Source organism: Saccostrea cucullata, unplaced genomic scaffold (genome assembly GCF_032062105.1).
Source record: "Saccostrea cucullata isolate Sc308-1 unplaced genomic scaffold, CSIRO_AGI_Scuc_v1 ctg1238, whole genome shotgun sequence".
NCBI classification, from domain to species: domain Eukaryota; kingdom Metazoa; phylum Mollusca; class Bivalvia; order Ostreida; family Ostreidae; genus Saccostrea; species Saccostrea cuccullata.
This window is the reverse complement of record NW_026927401.1, coordinates 280,216-300,182: the sequence shown is the minus strand read 5'-3', so window position 1 is coordinate 300,182 and position 19,967 is coordinate 280,216. Positions and strand designations below refer to the sequence as shown.

General features: G+C 42.0%; 1 protein-coding gene across 1 annotated transcript; it reads right to left on the bottom strand.

Annotated features, from left to right (window-relative positions):
* Positions 1 to 2,380: 2,380 nt before the first annotated feature.
* Positions 2,381 to 3,970, bottom strand: LOC134274363 (uncharacterized). The gene is made up of 2 exons (XM_062756646.1): positions 3,559 to 3,970; positions 2,381 to 2,629 (listed from the first exon to the last, which is right to left on the bottom strand). Exons 1-2 carry the CDS (start codon positions 3,864 to 3,866, stop codon positions 2,458 to 2,460), a joined length of 480 nt encoding a protein of 159 aa, XP_062612630.1. The 5' UTR covers positions 3,867 to 3,970; the 3' UTR covers positions 2,381 to 2,457.
* Between the last annotated feature and the right edge of the window lie 15,997 nt (positions 3,971 to 19,967).

Here is a 19,967-nt window from a genome sequence, read left to right as displayed (position 1 = left end):
TTGTATTGGAACTGCAGAAAGATATTTTGTTTGACATTTTGCCACGATGACGTATGATTTGGTGGATTTTCCTTTCCTGTACCCCAATACACAAAACGTCAACATTTGTACTTAATCATATTAAATTCGTCTGAATGCATACTAATATGTTAACAATTATTAATTTACCGGAGAGTTAAGATAATTTGATTCTCAGAATTGCTTTTACTTAATATTGCATTATAATTGTAAACCCTACATTGTATGCACGTGCCATTTTAGAATTCACGTGGTACAAATAATCAGAACTAAGTTGTACGACCCTTGATTTTCCGGCAGATTTTAATTACGTTAATTTTACATGAGGAGAGAATGTTTACTTTTCTCAAATGCTTACTTCAACTTTTTACCTTATTCCTGAATGATATATTGGGTAAATTTGAATGAAAAAGCACACGATTTGCAGCCGTATTACCGCTTTAAATTCCTTTTGTGTAAGTGAGACTGAAATCAAAAGTAAACTAATTTTACTGCCACCCTCAAATTCTCGAAAAGTATCTACCTATTATGTAGCTCAAAATGTCAGTTATCTGTGAAAGTTTTACTTTGTGCACTAAAATGAAAATTTTTGCAATAAACCTTATTATAATGATAATCAAAAGTCGTATTTGCTTACCTCACCCCTTCCAATAGTCATTTTTTTGAAATTTATAATTTTGAAGAATAAAAGTAGCTGAATTCGATAAAAAAAACAAACAAACGATAATATACTTAGTTAACGTTTTATTCAAGATGTACAATGCAACATAAAATACATGATAGAATTACACAAAATACAAAGGTTGTTCATAAAGTTCGTTGACAATGACGTTTTGGTCAACTGAATGGATCTGGATATACTCATGTTAATCAAAATAGTTTTTATAAATAGTTTGGTCTTTAATGTTTGAACTTAATATTTTTAATGTCGGCTTTCAAGGACGCAGATACTGCGTATAGCCCAGGGTTAAAATGCAATAATTTTTTCTTAACAAACTTGACCAAAGCTTCATAAAAATAAAATGCGTTGGAAACATAGCGGCTATAATCGTCATTTTCTGATATCTTTTGCAACTAGTGGACTTTTACGAGAAGCACTGACTTCTACAGTTGACGATTACTTGGACATTTAAACTTGTATTGTGTACAGAAGTACAGAATTGATAGTACACAAAAAAACATTTCTAGTGGTCATAAGTATGGTGTTAGGGGGCACTTGCATGCTAAGGCTGGGAGTTGAGGTTAAGGTGGTTGTCGTTTTCTTCAAGGACAACTTATATGTCGTTGAATTAACCCGTTAATTTCGTTTAATTAAATGTTGAGCTAAATTTGGATATTGTAAATGAGCTACCGTACCGACCTAGTGTAAAAGTAAGCCGTCAACTGTAAATTTCAGCGCTTCTCGTAAAAGTCCTATATTGCGTATTGTACACATAGTGATATTTATATTAATTTTAGTAAAATCCGAATGAATGAAAAATGTTTTCAAAAAAAAGCGTCTTGCGAAAGGAACACCAAGCTATCATAATATTTAAACGACGCCAGAGACAATTTTTTCAAACATTTTAAAATCATTAGAATATATATAATTCATTCATTTAAAGTTGCTCTGAACGATTCCTTTAAGTTTTTAAAATTATATCTGAGAATCTAAAAAGTGGAAAAACACTGTTTTTTATGAAAATAAAATATCCATATTCAAGTCGTTGTTAGAAATCTAGCTCAATGTCAGATTGAACTGTGCAGCTTGTGTGTGCGGAGCATCTATATTAATGACTCTTTTAATTTATTGTGCATTGTTTTGAATTCATAAAAGATAAATAAATAACGTTCTATAAATAAATATTACTGCACACACTTAGCAATATGGCATAATGGGGTTAAGGTTAGGGGTCAGGGGTTAGGGTTAGGTGTAAGCATTGACATGTGTAAAAAAAAAATCAAAATCAATTTTTTTTGACATTATCATGAAATTAGCTTTACGTCAGACTGGGCCATACGACTTTCATATACAAAGTATTTGACCCTAGAACATTCGTAAAATAAATTTCGCCTTTTAAATTCTGCTAAATCATGGTCTATATTTATTATTTAAAATATGATCGTACATGTGCGTTTATACAGGGATACCAGTGAGGACTTTATTAAGAAAAATTAAAGTTTTTTTCCTCGAACTTTTTGGACAACCCTTGTATAGTAAAAAAAACTTATTTGTCTTATCATTAAGCAATCATTTGTTTTAACATCAGTCCAAAGAAAAATTACTCTAGACCAGTAAATGAAAGATAAAAAGAATGAAAACAATGCATTACAATGAAAAAAGTTTATAAAAGTCAATAAATGCGAATCTTCGCTGAATTAAAAATAGAAAGACATTCAATGACAACAAATCTAAATTATTTGAAGATATAAAAACATCTGTACTTATTATACTGCTGGTTAATAGAAATAGTCATCTGAATCACTGTCTCTGTAGTAATGGATGTAATTGTCAATGTCAGAATCATCCATACCATAATACGCCACATCTGAGTTATCTGAGTCGTATGGGTGTATGTACATATCATTGTAGTCATCCAAGTGTGTTGGTATGTTCACACCCATTCCACCGCTTAAGAAAAATTTAATATAGACCATTTATTCTATTTGTTAATAAAATGTTAAATATGCTAAGAAATATTTGTTAGTAGAGCATGGGTGTTAGAGTAATGAATGGATAAAAGAAAGGAGAAAAAAATCGTTGAAACAAATTAAATTTTCGGCAATCATTACTAGAAAAAAAATTCCCAACAAATCAAGAGCTATAAGTTAACAGTTAAGATATACTTTAGGAATTGGTAAACGATTAATTAAATGTCAAGCCTCCCTTCCCTTCAGTGATTCAAAAACATATTTGCTTGATTTTGAATTATATCAGATGTTCTTGTTTTATATATATTTCATGAACGCTTTCTATATTTCTGAACACATTTTTGATACATTTAAAATTAATTTGTTCAATGCATTTTTGCAGAATTAGATTTAAGAGAGGCACACAAAACCCCACCCCACTTTATTTCCCCTTCTATCCCCTTAAACATTTTAATTCTTATTGATTCACTTTTTTTAAATAAAAATTTCATCTTCAATCCTTCTCATTTTCCCTTCTTCATTTTGTTTTCGTTTTCTTCTCACATTGCTTATTAGATTCATCTTTCCCTCATTGATCTATCCCCTCTCCAATCCCACCCTTAATTATTTCCTACTTTCATTTTAACTTCACATATCCCAGACTCATGAGCATAATTTACACCACAAAAACTTTTCTATTATTAAACGAAAAATAAAAATACTGAACTTGGCGAGTTCTAAATAATTTACAAATTTTAACTATTTAATTTAGATTGTTACTTGTTATTTTATTCGGACAAATGTTGCAAAAAAAAAAAAAAAAAAAAAAACCAACAAAAAAAAAAACAAACAAATTAAACAAAAAAAAAACAAAACAGAACAACCATTCCGCTCTGTCCAAAGTAAAATTTGGGAGGTATACTTTATTACATTTTAATTTCTTCTATCTGCATTTGTTCAAAGTCTTGCACATGTTCCCTTAAAGATAAATACGTCTTAATTCGTCCAGGAATAGGAAGTAACATGATCTTAGATTCTATCTCGGCTCCTTGTCTGACATCAACTAAATGTGATCGTATGGTATTTCTGCACAAAGATGACAGCGAGGATACCTCTTCTTCTTCTTCAGATTTCTTCAGAAAATTTAAAAATTCATTTTTCTGTTCATCATAGTCAATTCTTTTGTATCTTCTGCCCCCTACTAAAATTGTTGAACTTTTCAAATGACAAACGTCCATGGATTTAAAGTCTTTATCAAGGCTGAAGTTATATCCACATTTTAGCAAGGTAGTTGCAGCCCCAAAGAAACCTCTTTTCAATAAGGTAGCCAGTATCGATTTCCTGTAGTAGTTTATAAAATACAACAATTTTAATATCTCTTAGCATAGTTTTTTCTTTCACTAAAGAAGTTTGTCAAAAAGAATTACTCCATATTTCTAAAAACTTTATCTCTTTGACGAGGATGATAATAATGAATTAATATAGATACAAAATTCTACTAATAACGATGTTGATTGTATAGCAGGCTCCATTATAGATCCACCACAAATTAATTTATTAAACATTGAGAGGTCAATTTCTGCAACAGCCACCGTTTCGGTCTGACCAGTTATCATAAATTCTGTATTCTCCGCCATCCCTTTCACCATATTTGATAGTGGTGTTAGTCCATATCCATTTAGCTTGTTTACACTGCATCCATGCTCAAGCACAAGTGATGCTATTTCATTCCTTGAAGATTCTTCCACTGGTAAAAAGGATAAAGAATTCAGAATTTATTAATTAATGTTTTCCTTTGAAAAAAGTTTTCTGTAGAATTTTACTTGATAGAACTGTAAAATACAGGTTTCTCAGAGTCACTTTAAAAGCTTTTGCCATTACCATGATTACGTACAATTTAGTAAGCTAATCTTATGTATTATCGGGTCCTCATCTGATTTAAGCTAAGTATCATAGGAAAAATTAGGGAAAAAAATTCAGTTTGATTTTTAAGATTGATAGTCTAAAATTATTCTGTTGATGAAGGATATTGAGATATTCACTGAATTATCACAAAAATAAATCACACCGGAATTGTTAAATCCCATTGGAATTATAATATCCCACTGGCTGCCACCAGTTGTAACGTCCGAGCAATTATCAGATTTAATTAATTAATCCATTACTTATTGCAGGTAGCAATAATATGTAAAATATAAGTAAACACTCAATGCGTAATCCAGGTATTTAATCGCCCCCGGCGATTTATTCTCTCCTTGGAAATCAAAAGTCAGTATCGGTTAACATTTTATTTACACACTAATCATAGTTAAGAATCATCCAAAATCAACACAATAAAACACTGTATAATTAATCCTGAAACAATATTTGAGCGAAGTATATCCCAGCACAACTATATCAAAACTGCGTCCCCGTATCGAATAAGTACCCGTATATATACTAAATGACCATCACTCCTAAGGAGTGATGGGGTATAAACAAATGACCGTCACTCCTAATGAGTGACCAGGTGTAAACAAACAATTCTAAAAATAGAACGAGTGACTGGGAGTTATATAAATACTGCATAATATTAACTAAACAAATAAAATAATGATTTTAGAAAAAGACTGACTTAAAAATACGTGACACTAGGTTTTATTCATGATTATACCCGCACTTTCTAAAGAAAGTTCGGGTATATTGTTGTTACTCATGTCCGTCCGTCCGTCTGTCCGTCCGTCCGTCTGTCACACTTTTCTTCCTTGAACTCCTCCTACATTTTTCACAGTAGCATAATCATCTTTTGGGAGATGGTTGGGGGTGTCATGTAGATGTGCAGTAAGGTTTCGGAATTTTGATTTTGCCACAGGGATCAAATGGGGGTCGAAAAATGACTTTTTTTTATACTAAAAGCCCCTTCTTCCCTGAACTCCTTCTACATTTTACTCAGCAGCCTAATCATGTTTTGAGAGATGGTTGGTGGTGTCATGTAGATGTGCAGTAAGGTTTCGGAATTTTGATTTTGCCCCTGGGGATCAAATGGGGGTCGAAAAATGACGTTTTTTATGCTAAAAGCCCCGTCTTCCCTGAACTCCTTCTACATTTTACACAGAAGCCTAATCATCTATTGGGAGTTGGTTGGTGGTGTCATGTAGATGTGCAGTAAGGTTTCTGTATTCTGATTTTGCCCCGGGGTGTCAAATGGGGATAGAAAAATGACGTTTTTTTTATGTAAAAAGCCCTGTCTTCCCTGAACTCCTCTTACATTTGAGTAAGTAGCCTAATCATCTTTTAAGAGATGTTTGGTGGTGTCATGTAGATGTGCAGTAAGGTTTTGGAATTTTGATTTTGCCCCGGGAGGTCAAATGGGGGTCGAAAAATGATGTTTTTTTATGCAAAAAGCACCTTCTTCCCTGAACTCCTTCTACATTTTACACAGCAGCCTAATCGTCTTTTGAAAGATGGTTTGTGGTTTCATGTAGATTTGCAGTAAGGTTTCGGAATTTTGATTTTGCCACAGGGGATCAAATGGGGGTCGAAAAATGACGTTTTTTATGCTAAAAGCCCCGTCTTCCCTGAACTCCTTCTACATTTTACACAGAAGCCTGATCATTTTTTAGGAGTTGGTTGGTGGGGTCATGTAGATGTGTAGTAAGGTTTCGGAATTTTGATTTTGCCCCGGGGGGTCAAATGAGGGTCAAAAATTGATGTTTTTTTATGCAAAAAGCCCTGTCTTTCCTAAACTCCTCTTACATTTTACTCAGTAGCCTAATCATCTTTTAAGAGATGGTTGGTGGTGTCATGTAGATGTGTAGTAAGGTTTCGGAATTTTGATTTTGCCCCGGGGGGTCAAATGAGGGTCAAAAATTGATGTTTTTTATGCAAAAAGCCCTGTCTTCCCTAAACTCCTCTTACATTTTACTCAGTAGCCTAATCATCTTTTAAGAGATGGTTGGTGGTGTCATGTAGATGTGCAGTAAGGTTTCGGAATTTTCATTTTGCCCGGGGGGGGTGTCAAATCGGGGTAGAATTTTCTTTTTTTTTTTTTTTTTTTTTTTTTTTGTTTTTTACATATATTTGATATGTTTAATCACCCTGCTTTCAAGAACTACCCTAATATCTTATGCTGCAATAGCTTTAAACCATGATCATTTAGAAAATGATTGGTTTGTTTTGTGTATGTGTAAAATGGTTTCAAAATTTGAATTTTCATGTGGATGGCAAAAAGGGGCAGGAAAAATATGGCCCCTGCCTAACCCTGGGGGTCATGATTTGTACAAACTTGAATCTACACCTCTTGAGAATAATTCCATATTAATCATGCTCTTGGTGTTCTTGAAAAGAAGAATTTTGGAGATGTGTTTCCTTTTATTCCTAAATAAAACTTTGATCCCTAATTGTGGCCTGACCCTAGCCTGAGGTGATGATTTGAAAAACTAGAAATATGTCTATAAGACATGAATGTCCCGCCAGATGTGTATTACTAATGGTACATGAAAATTTGTATTAGTGTATAAAGTTTGATGAAAATATCTTAAACAGTTTTTTCAGAATTGAAACTAAAATATAAATAAATTGGATATAGATAATAAATTCTCATCAAATTATGTATAAGTGTATGCTAAACATAAAAATGTCTTAAATTATTTCTTTAAAACTAAGCTAAATACAAATTAAAGAGGAGGGAGGTCAAGGTCACAGGAATGTGCAAGATGAAGCTTTTGATGCAGCTGAATAGCTCTCACTAATACATATCAGCATATTATGTTTGATATAAATATCTTGAATGATTTAAATGAAACTGAGCTTAACACTTTGTTTTAAGAAAAGAGAGGTCAAAGGAAAGGTTGGGGTCAAAATGTTCTAGCTGAAAAGCTTACATCAGTGTGAATTTACTATTAGCATATGAAGTTTGATAAAAATATAATTAATGGTTTATTTAAAACTTAGATAAACACATATTTTAAAAAGTGAGGTCAAGGTCAAAAGAAAATTCAAGGTCAAAATAAGTAAATGCAATAATAGCTCTCATCAGTATGTATTAGCATATGAAGTTTGACAAATATATCTTGAATTGTTTATTCAAAACTGATCTAGTCTACGACATTAATTTTAGAAAAGTGAGGTCAAGGTCACAGGAAATGTCAAGGTAAAAAAAGAGTGAAGCATTGTAAAGCTTACATCAGTACGTATCATCATGTGAAGTTTCATTACACAACTTGAATCATTATGGTTTCTTTAAAATAAAGCTATACACAAATTTTAAGAAAAGTTAAGTGAAGGTCAAAGGAAAGTCAAGGTCAAAAAATATTGCCGCAGGTGGATAGTTTACATCAGTATATGCATCAACATATGAACTTATGATAAAAATATCTAGAAAGTTTCTTTGAGCTCGATGGAAAGACAGATGGAAGGGTGGAGGATGGACATGACAAAAACTAATACATGTATTCCTAATCATGGCATAGCATAAAAAACTTGAATCTACATTATATGAGGAGGTTTCCATATTAAGATTATACAAGCAAATTCAAAGAATTGTGGTCCTCTGCTTTCTGTGTTTAAGTGAATGGGATGCCATAATTTATGGCAGATTGTGTGTCAAATATGCACCCCTATCATATGTCACTTTATGAAAATTAGGTCAAAGGGGGGAAATCATCGCATGCTCGAAATATTTTGTTGCAGGTAAAGTACATGTCAAATATGAAAGTCCCATCTCTTTTCTATATATATATATATATATATATATATATATATATATATATATATATATATATATATATATATATATATATATATATATATATATATATATATATATATATATATATATATATATATATATATATATATATATATATATATATATATATATATATATATATATATATATATATATATATATATATATATATATATATATATATATATATATATATATATATATATATATATATATATATATATATATATATATATATATATATATCCATCTGTCTTTCCATCGAGCTCAAAGAAACTTTCTAGATATTTTTATCATAAGTTCATATGTTGATGCATATACTGATGTAAACTATCCACCTGCGGCAATATTTTTTGACCTTGACTTTCCTTTGACCTTCACTTAACTTTTCTTAAAATTTGTGTATAGCTTTATTATATATAAAACCTTTATATATATATATATATATATATATATATATATATATATATATATATATATATATATATATATATATATATATATATATATATATATTTTTGAAAAGTAGGTTAAACTTCTAGGTCAAGATCACAGAGTCAAAAGTCATGATATATTTAGAAAAGTCTTTTCACATGTAATATACATGTATAATTTAAATGCCATATCTTTTCTCTTTCAAAATGATTAATTTAAAATGTTATTTTTTGGAAAGTAGGTAAAATTTTAAGGTCAAGGTCTCACTTGGGTTAAAAAATCATAGTACATTTAGAAAGTTTTGTGGTAATGTACATGTGAAATATGAAAGCCCTATCTCTTATTATTCAAAAGTTATGACCAAGGTTAAATTTATTGTGACAGATGCACATACTGTCAAAGATGGACAGACTGACAGACAAATAAGATTTAATGTTCCCTCCCTTTCCCCCAAAACGGGGTATAATAATGCCCTTGCTGTTCTTGAGAAGATTTATGATGGAAAAAATCCCCTGCATATTTCTTAACGCAAATCAATATTGTGTTTTTATGTCATTTAATTGTTTGTTTGTTGTTAAACATCCCTCTCAGGAATTTTTCACTCAAATGGAGACACCACCACTTGAAAAATAATGAGGACAAGTCAGATTTGAGGTCAACATTCATTTTAGGAGTTTTTAACCATTAAGACGTAAAGAGACATGAACTCGATCCTTCCCCTCACCCCATCCCAGACCCCTGTTTATTCATGACATGTATGCAAACTACTTAGTACTTGTTTTTACATTTAAAAAAAAATGTTAATAGCCTATATACAAATACTTTAATGTGGTCCATCTCTTTGAATAATTTTCATTCCTAATTCTAGGAGGATAGGTTGATGAATAAAATGTCAAGCAATCTTATCATTGATGCACTTTTATTTAATTTAATGCAGTCATATTATGAACATTTCCAGTTAGAATCATTAGGAGAGTGGGGATGACCTCCAGGGGGTTCAAAACCTTTATACCATTAAATTTACATAACATAATAACACAAAAAGCAAAATTATGTATAGTCAAATGGAAAAAGTTTCCTACTATTTAGGAGTCACATGATCATTTGTCATTACTGTTTACAGGGACAGGGAGTGGATTGGGAGATCCCCCCCCCCCGAATTTGCAGGACTATAATATATACTGTAGTATCTGTGCGACTGTCCCGTGGTACAACCTACTGACAAGGTGACGTCAGATGGCGGGACAGTCGCACGGGCCTCTTTCTCCATGATGATGGCCAAGAGAGAAGACGTAACTAGAAGTTGGTGAGTCTTTCCCCCGGGCCAGGACCCACCCGGCATAGAGTTGTATATTGTAGCATATATATAATAAACCGTTGTATCAACACATCTGGGGTTTACTTTACTGGCGCCCAATTCGCGGGGCCCGGTGCTATAGATTCCCGTACTCTGTCAAAGTTAGGTTTTTTTTTTGGCCATCACCCCAGCCGCCATTTTTGTTGCTGAATGCGCGGGTGATTTTTGTGTACTTTTTTTTTTTGTAATCGAATTTTGATTTGAATCAACTGTAATTAATTTGTATCTGTTTTTATAGCAAGTGATTATTATTGCTGTGATTTATTTGACATTTATTTTGTGCATTTTAACATTGTATGGATATGTCTTTGGAGGAAGCCGCGTCGGCCTTAGGTCTGGGAAGTATCCCGGCGGTCACGCGGGCAAATGTCATTCCTCACACCCCGGGTAGGGTGGGGGGATACCCCGGGGAAGGGGGTTATTCACCTTATGTATATAGCGGGAGCTTTACTTCCCGTCACACATCTCCATTTGCTCAGTTAATGCCAGGCCGTGTGGGAGGGGGGTTGCCCTGGGGGGGGTCCCTCTGTACTTACGCCCGATCAGAACTCGGGCATTCCCAGGGGGGAGGAGAGTGTGTCACGGAAAGAGGTACGGTTTTCCCAGCCCCAATTTAGCTCACCAGGGATGATGTCCACTGATTCCCTGGATTCCTCTTTAGGTAGCCTGTGTAGGTGTAGCTCACCTGGCAGCACTGTGGGTAGTACACCACCTAAGTATGAATGCAGTGAGGTTCCTTGGACTTCCGGTATTGAACCGTATTCTTTAGGTCATGTGCGTCCGGCTAGTAGCCAGCCTGTCCTTGTAGGAGACACAGCTAACCTGGGGGTCCTGCCACTAGGGGATTCTGACCAAGCCGCTTAAGTGGGGGTGTACACCCCACTCCTGACCCCGCCCTTCCACCCTACACACCATTTGAGGATCGACAGCCTGAGAGGCCCATGTGGCCTGAGCCGCTCACATACAAATGCGATTGGACGACTGAGAGGCCTATGAGGCCTGCACCACTTACCTCCAAACACGACCAACAGTCTCAGAGGCCTATGAGGCCTGAACCATTCCTTTCAGAGTTTGATCCTGTTTGTGCCACAGAGCTCACCTGGAACCCTACGACTGCACAGACTCAGCCTAAACCTGCAGACTTTAGTGTGCCCTTTCTCCCCGGGGATGATTTGCAACCCCGGACCCCCATGTCTCACACTATGCCTGCCCCAGTCCCTATAAATGCGGGAGTGTCCCCTGTGTTGATGCAGTCGGAATCGCCAAGCAACCTAGCCTCGTGGACTTTGGATACTGGCATGACTGCTGCCAGACACCAGCCTGCACCAGTATACGCAACCTCTACAAGCACACCTTACCAAGTGCCCCCATCTGCTCACATCAACCATGGGGGTGGGCATGCCCAACCCCCAATCCTAGATCCACCCCAGTCTGTGCTATACCGTGGTGAGAATACCCCGGCCACACCCCCGAGTATACCTTTGCCCAGTGCCTTGCATCACCAGGGTATCCCTGCATCTATGACATGTAGCCCCGCCTATACTGACGCCCCATCCTGCCATTTTGGAAGGGAGGGGGAGAGGATAGCGCATGTGCAGCCGAACATGTATGCTGCAGCCGGCCGGGATACTCTGTCAATCAGACAGTCCCGACAAACCCAGCCCGTACCTTAAGCGCACTGACACAGTATGGCTCACCTGGATACCACAGCACCACGCCGTACACAGGAAGGATGGCCTCGGGAAGCAAGCCTAGGTACAAGGACCTCCGGTATGATGGCAAAACCAGTTGGAAGGCATTTCTTCACAAGTTTATCAGGTTGTCTCGCAGTCAGCTGTGGACTGAGGAGGAGCAACACGACCAGTTCTGTTTTTCCCTTGAAGGAGTGGCAAGTGAATACTACACCTTGCTGCTAGAAACAACTACACTGCTCCCTCTAAGCGAGATTCTGCAGAGGTTTGAGAAGCGTTTTGGCTCCTCTGCTCCTGATCTGACGCACCAACTCAACTTCCAGTCAGCTAGCCAGAATCCTGGAGAGGCCCTTCGACAGTGGGCAGACCGGGTGCTGACCTTGGCGACCCGGGCCTTCCCAAGCGTGCCCGACGTGCACACTCACGCTATCCCCAAGTTGTGTTACGGAGCCGATGACAGGGACGCAGGCCTTTATGCCCTTGATGGGCACCCTCGGACTGTAGAGGAAGCTGTAGAGAGGATGCAATATTTCCAGCAATCCCGGTTACATAGGCCTAAGACCAAGAAACAGGTGCGGAAATTGATCTCAGGTGATGTCCCTGAACAGGACAATCAGGAGAAAGTGAGTGTCGCTACTGCGGGGGAGGAGCTGGAAGCCCTACGCAGTAGGATGGAAAAGTTGGAGCAAGCTGTTAAGCAGAAAGGATCTACCCCCCTCCCCAGGCCGGAGAGGACTGGTACCCCGCCACCCCGATCGGCAGAGCGCGACCAGAAACCCCCGGTTTGTTTTAAGTGCGGAGAGGTGGGGCATTTCCGTAGGAATTGCCCCACCCTGGCTGCAGCGAAGTCAGTAGCCATTGATGGGCAGCGGGGTGGCGCTCAGAAGAAGGGACTCATGAGTGAGGGATTTCGGAGGTCCGAGTCTAAGGATAGGGGACAAAGGAGTGGGAAGCCCGGATCACAGGGAGCGGCTCCCCAGGCAGTTCGATTGGTGACTCCGGAACAGTCCCCAGAGAGGATAGACTCGGAAAAGCAGGAGCAGGGGGCCAGTTTACCCCCCTCTTGTATTCGGCGCAGACGCAAGCGACGCAAGTTGAAGGTCAGCTTTGAGTTGCCGCCCTCACCGGAGCTGTTCTCGGCTGAGGAGGAAGAGGTCGAGGAAGTGGGGATACATGTGACCCCCCACTCAACGTCGGAGCCTCTTGGACCAGCCCAGGAGAGGACAGGAAAGTTAAAGGGTTTTGGGGGAACCAACCCTGGTAATCTTACGTCGGAGACGCCATTGGATGAGGGGGTAGAGCCGACGGTGCCCATAGGACAGTTGCGCCCATCTACAGGCTTTTCAGTCAGTCTACACGTGCAAGGCTTGCGGGTAAATGCTGTGGTGGATACGGGGGCAGAGGTTAGTGTCCTGTCGACGAGGGTGTACGACCGCTTGGATCCGAAGCCCCCCATCCGGAGACATGTAACTATGACGCAGGCAGGTGAAGATACCAAGCTCAAGGGTTTCATAGTGGGGCCCGTGGCCTTGAGTTTAGGGAGTCGAACTTACGAGGTTGACCTTTATGTAGCCCTCTTGCAAGACCCTATGTTGCTGGTTATGGAGTTCCTTCATGCCAGGAAGGCCTGTCTAGATTTAGAGCATGGGACCTTGACCTTGGGAGGGGAGGCCATTAAGATGAATTTTGGCAGAGCTGAGGAGATTCCGGAGGCGAGAGTGACTTTAGCCCGGAAGGTACGGGTCCCGGCTGGCTCTGTTGTTTTATGCCCCAGTCATCTGGATCGGAAGCTGAAGGATTTTGTGGTGGTCCCTGGCATTGATATGCAGTCGGATGTGCTTCTTATGCCCCATACATATCATGAGGGAGGGGACAGTGCAATAGTTTGCATAGTGAATGCTTCAGATCGAGGAGTGACATTGACTGAGGGCAGTCACATAAGTATGGCGGTGGAAGCTGATCCTCACCAGCCAGTGCCTTACCTGGTTAGGACCATGGGCAGCGAAGATGTAGGGGACCTGGGGGCGACAGCCCCAACCCAAGAGGTGCCGGAATTCCTACAGGACTTGTTGGAGCGCTCCTCTGTAGAACTCAGCCCAGAGGAGAGGGCTATGTTGGCCAGTCTGCTGACAGAGTTTCAAGATGTCTTTGCTCGCAGTGAATTTGACTTTGGGAACTTCACCGCACTAGAACACGAGATAGACACTGGAGACGCACCCCCAGTGAAGGAGCGGATGAGACGCACTCCCATGTTCTTTGCTGGTGAGGAGGAATCCCACCTTAAGAAAATGCTGGAGGCCGGAGTGATACAGCCCTCCATGTCGGAGTGGGCCTCTGCCCCCGTCCTGATCCGGAAAAAAGACGGCCAGGTAAGGTGGTGCCTGAACTACCGCCGCCTAAACAAGGTGACCCGGAAGGATGTTTTCCCTTTACCCCTGATAGACGAGTGCCTGGACACCCTCACTGGGAATGTTTGGTTTTCCAAGCTCGACGCCAATTCCGCCTTTCACCAGATTAAGATCCGCCCCCAGGACAGGAAAAAGACTGCCTTTTTGACTAAGTATGGTCTGTTTGAGTTTGTGCGCATGGGGTTTGGTCTATGTAATGCCCCAGCTACCTTCTCCAGGGCGATGAACCTTGTACTCAGAGGCCTTACTTGGAGTATTGTTCTGGCCTTCTTAGATGATACCCTGGTTTTAGGCCGAGATTTCCAGGATCACCTTGAGAACTTGCGTGCTGTGTTCATGCGCTTCCGGGAGTTTGACTTGAAGTTTAAGCCGAAAAAGTGTGAACTTTTCCAGACCAAAGTGGAATTCCTGGGGCGCCTTGTGAGTAAAGAGGGCATCGAGATGGGGGATGACTACATCGCCGCAGTCCGGAACTGGGCTGTTCCTAGAAATACTAAGGAGGTGGAGAGGTTCCTAGGGTTCGCCAATTATCATCGAGGGTTCATTGCGGGTTATGCGGAGTGGGCACTGCCCCTCTATAAGATAACAGGCAAGAAACCATTCATATGGGGCCCAGATCAACAGTCGGCTTTTGATGGTTTAATGGGGGCCCTCACATCTCCGCCAGTCTTGGCTCTGCCGATTCCCGATGGAGAGTTCATACTTGACACTGACACTTCCAATGAGGCCGTAGGGGCAGAGCTCTCACAGATACAGGATGGCCAGGAGAGACCCATATCTAATGGAAGCCTCAGTCTATCCCCAGAGCAGCGCAAATACTGCACGACCCGGAAGGAGCTGTTAGCAGTTATCCGCTTTACTCGACTGTTCCGCCATTACTTGCTGGGGAGGAGATTTATTGTCAGGACTGACCATCATAGCCTTATTTGGTTGTTAAACTTTAGGAACCCGCAAGACCAACTCGCCAGATGGATGGAGGAACTTAGTCAGTACGACATGGAGATACAGCACCGCCCTGGGCGACGCCATGTTAATGCAGATGCCCTGTCTAGGTTGCCTCCTCAGGCCCTCTGTGCCGGATCAGATGTCACCATACATCCTAGTGACCTGCCTTGTGGAGGATGCCCAAAATGCGTTAAGGCCCACCAATCTTGGAATGCCTTTGCCGAGGAGGTGGACAATGTTGCCCCCTTAGCTAGTCCCGGAAGTTGGACGTATACGCCCAGTTCGGAGGTGGAAGCTGTAGAGGAGTCAGCTTTAGACCCAGAGGGCAACACCAGTGATTCGCCCTCTCCCCCAGTACTAGCACAGCCTTCTGTTAGTGAGGTGGCCTTCGGTTATGTTTCGGGGGGATTGCTGGGTCGTATTGGTCGCTTTCCTCCCCCAGAGGTGGATTTTGATGATGATGAGTCAGTGGATGGCCCCCTCCGGACCCAGGTTCGTCTCACAAGACATCCCCACTTTGTGGCAGTAGTAGGGGTACCCCCCGAGGATTCAGGTGGTTCTTTGTCGTTAGTGGGTCTAACACCAGAGGAAATGAGCTTATGCCAGTTAAGGGACTCGAAGATCAGTCAGTTTCTTGATTGGGTAGAGGGTGATGCAGGTCCAGAGGAGATAGTGATCTTCCTCGCCAGCCCAGCAGTGAAGAACTATTGGTTGAATAGGGCCGCCTTCACCTTAGACCAGGACAAAGTCCTTTGGAAGGAGGTGGAAGAGGGGAATGTAAAGAACAGACTATTGGTTGTCCCCGAGGAGCTGAGGAAAGAGGTGCTACGCCTGTGCCATGATGTCCCAGCAGCTGGCCACCAGGGCATTGATAGAACCAAGGCTCGCTTGCGGGATAGATATTTCTGGTATGGGATGATGAGGGAGGCTGAACAGTTTGTGAGCACTTGCGGTCCATGCAGTAGAAACAAGCACCCCCAGCGCCATGCAAGAGCAGAGATGATCAAGTACCACGCAGGTTCCCCTATGGAGAGAGTCCATCTTGATTTTCTGGGGCCCTTGCCCCGGACCAAACAGGGTAACGAGTATGTCCTTGTCATGGTGGACCAGTTCACCAAATGGGTGGAATGTATCCCCCTGCCGACCCAGACTGCGGAGCTCACTGCTACTGCAGCTGTTGATGGATTCTTCGCTCGCTTTGGCTGCCCCTTCCAGATCTTCACGGACCAGGGTAGGAACTTTGAGAGTAAGCTCTTCACCACAGTGTGCGACCTGTTGCAGATCCATAAGGCCCGAACTACCCCTTATCGTCCCTCGGCTAATGGCCAGGTAGAAAGGTATAATAGAACCTTGATGAATGCTGTGCGCTGTTACATAGATAAGGCTCAGAACTGCTGGGATGAACATCTTGCCCAGATAGCAGGTGCTTTGCGCTCAGCTGTTAACAGGAACACCGGATTTACGGCCAACAAGCTCATGTTGGGCAGGGAGGTGAATGTTCCTGCTGACTTGATGTTTGCCCCACCCCAGAAGGATCCAGCAGTTGACCTTGAGGGCTACGTGGTCAATCTTGAGAAGTCTATCCAATCAGCTCACGAGACAGCCAGGCGTCGCCTCCAGACCTCGGAGGAGCGTATGAAGAGAGATTATGACCTCAGGGTCTCGGCTCGCTCTTATAACGAGGGAGATCTGGTTTATGTCCTTGACACAGCCACTGTAAAGGGGAAGTGCAGAAAGTTGAGCCCCTCATGGAAGGGACCAGGTATAATCTTAAAGAAGTTAAGCTCCCACCTCTACCGAGTCAAGACCAAGCTCACTGTGATGGTTGTCAACCAAGATCGCTTGAAGAAGTGTGTAGATCGGGACATACCCTTGTGGTTGTCCCGGTATCAAGAGAAGTTCAGAGCCCAGTCCCAGGAAGGTAGTGATGTGAGTGGTGCTCCATTGCTAGAGGGGGATGCTCCCTTGTGTGAGGCCACTGGGCCTTCCTACCCGAGTTCGTCCTCCGACAGCCCTCCCCGTGCACCGAGAAAACGGGGGCGCCCGCGCAAGGTACGGTCGCCCTCCTCCGAGTCCGCCAAGTCATCAGATGGGGAGCTAACTGACTCAGAACTGTATTGTTTCTGTCGTAAACCAGATGATGGGGGACTCATGATCCAGTGTGATCAGTGTGACAGTTGGTTTCATGGGGTTTGTGTGGGGGTTACTTCCCAGGAGGCTTCCTCCCTGGATCAGTACATATGCCCAAATTGTATAGGGGGGGGCGGGTAGCTAATGTGGGGTCTGCTTTCTTTTGCAGTTCACCTGTGGAAGGTCAGTTTTCTGACCTGTCATCTGACGAAGCAGAGTCGCCTGTGAGAGGCTGGAGGAGGGAGCGTTCTCCCTCCCAGTACAACCAAAGGGTCCCAGAATGGGAGATGAGGCCCCCAGAGTCGTCCCCTGAGAGGAGGGTACCCTCACCCCAGAGCGCCAGTAGTGTCCAGAACCAGTGTTCCAGCCATATCCTAGAGACACCCCTTGGCCCACCTCGCCACCACCACCCGGAGGGACCGATGGATCCAACCGGGCCCCGGACAGGCCTCCCGGACCCCAACCTACTTCCCGTAGGAGCAGAGATAGTGGAGCTAGGAGGGAGCATCCTCCCTCTCCCTGCCCCCTTTTGTGTGGGGCAATGACAAGGAAGCTGAGGGACCATATGTTGCGGCACCATCTCCCCGCTGTATTTCGACGCGGGGTACCCCCTATCCCGGAAGTCTTCACCCTTCGTATGGAAGCCCTCAGATGGTTAGCCCGCCAGGTCCTGGGCGAGGATGGGTATGTTCAAACCCTGGCGGACAGTATCCGAGGGGAGGCAGTCTTCCCAGATAGGAACAGCCTCGCCACTCAGGACCTCATTCAGGCCATGGACGCCCTATGTTATCACGTTGGGGAGTCCCCCCCGGCAGTGTACATCATGACGGGGCCACTACATCCCGCCCTGCTGCTGCACTGGAGAGTCCATGCCCACGTTTTGCAGCGCCTGTCTCCCCGGCTCCGATGGGCATACCTTACCGCCTTCAATGGGCGCAGGATTGGAAGTCGGCGTGTGACTAGCTTTAGCATGAGTTTGCCCCCCGGTGTTCCTGGAGGACCCTCCGATAGATGCGTGTGGCGTCAGCCCACTCCCCCAGCAGCTCTTGTTCCGGTCCGCCGTCTTGAGAATGATCCCCAGGAGGACACAGACAGCGAGGAGACCTCCTCCATTGAAGAGATTCCCCGTCCCGAGGAAGACTCTGCCCCCGGCCGACCTCCACCTGGAACCATCACTGGGGGCATTATCACCGCGGAGATGCCGTGGCCTGGGGCTAGGAGGGTGATCCTCGCCGTGGTGCAGGAGTGGTGAGCGGGTCGGCCGACTCGGACTCACCTCTGTATTGTTCAGAATTTTACAATATCCGGGAATTATCCCGGACTTAGGGCTTTGTGTGCAACTGGGAGCAATCCCGGACCCCCTTTACTCAGGAATCATCCTGAGTGCGGATTATCTGGGGCTTGCCCCGGCCTTTATAGTTCCTGTGCAGCCTGCCCGGGCGGGCGTTAATAGCGCCCCATCGCTGGAGATGGTACCGGACCCTCCCCCCAGTGAGGACCTACGCCTATTAAAGAAAACGGGGGAGGGGGAGTGTAGTATCTGTGCGACTGTCCCGTGGTACGACCTACTGACAAGGTGACGTCAGATGGCGGGACAGTCGCACGGGCCTCTTTCTCCATGATGATGGCCAAGAGAGAAGACGTAACTAGAAGTTGGTGAGTCTTTCCTCCGGGCCAGGACCCACCCGGCAAAGAGTTGTATTTGTAGCATATATATAATAAACCGTTGTATCAACACATCTGGGGTTTACTTTAATACTGAAGAAAATAAAAAAGACTTTGGATGCCCTCCACTCTAGAAAACAGACACCACCATAACTTCTCCTTTTATTTGCTTCTCAGGAAATTCTGGTCTGGAAATCCCCCCTCCCTCCCAGAAAAAAATTCTGTATCTTGTAACTGAATGTAACGTCGATAACGGGCGATAACTCTTCAGAATGTGAAATTCGTCTTATTGCAGCATCGGATGACCTTTGATCCTTTAAACTTTAACCTAACCAGTTGCATTTCAGACTATTTTACCCAAATCTATACCAAAACTTGTACTTACCGACTGCCATAGGTCCCGTCAACTTGAAGTATAATCCAGTTAAAACACAAAATAATTCCTACCGACATACATGCAATGATGTGTACACAACACTAGTACTGCACGTGCAGTGCTATCTAAAAATGATAATGGTAAAACTAGTACTTAAGTTGAGTACGTGACGCAAGCCCAATGTGATGCAGGTCTTCAGATACATTTAGAGTATAAGAACAAATTTAAAATTATTATTATTTACAAAAGATGTTTTATCTTAACTTTGCCATCTAGGCCTATTTCCCAAAACAGGAAAATAGGGTGTGTTTGTGTGTGTGTGTGTTGATGGGAGAGGGGTGACTAAATTGATTGGGTATACATGGTATATGGCAGCTTTCAAGGTGTTTCTGCCTAATCAAATATAAAAAAGTTTGTACATTTTGAAAAAAATCATCAAAAACGCTTTACACTAATTTGAATAATATTATTTGTTGTTGATCTATATGAGAAAATAGATTTAAAAAGTTCCAATTATGGCCAAAAATTTATAACCCCCCCCCCCTTTATCAAACCTAATTTACATCATTAATTAAATTCTGTTGTTTAATTTCAGACTAGTAAT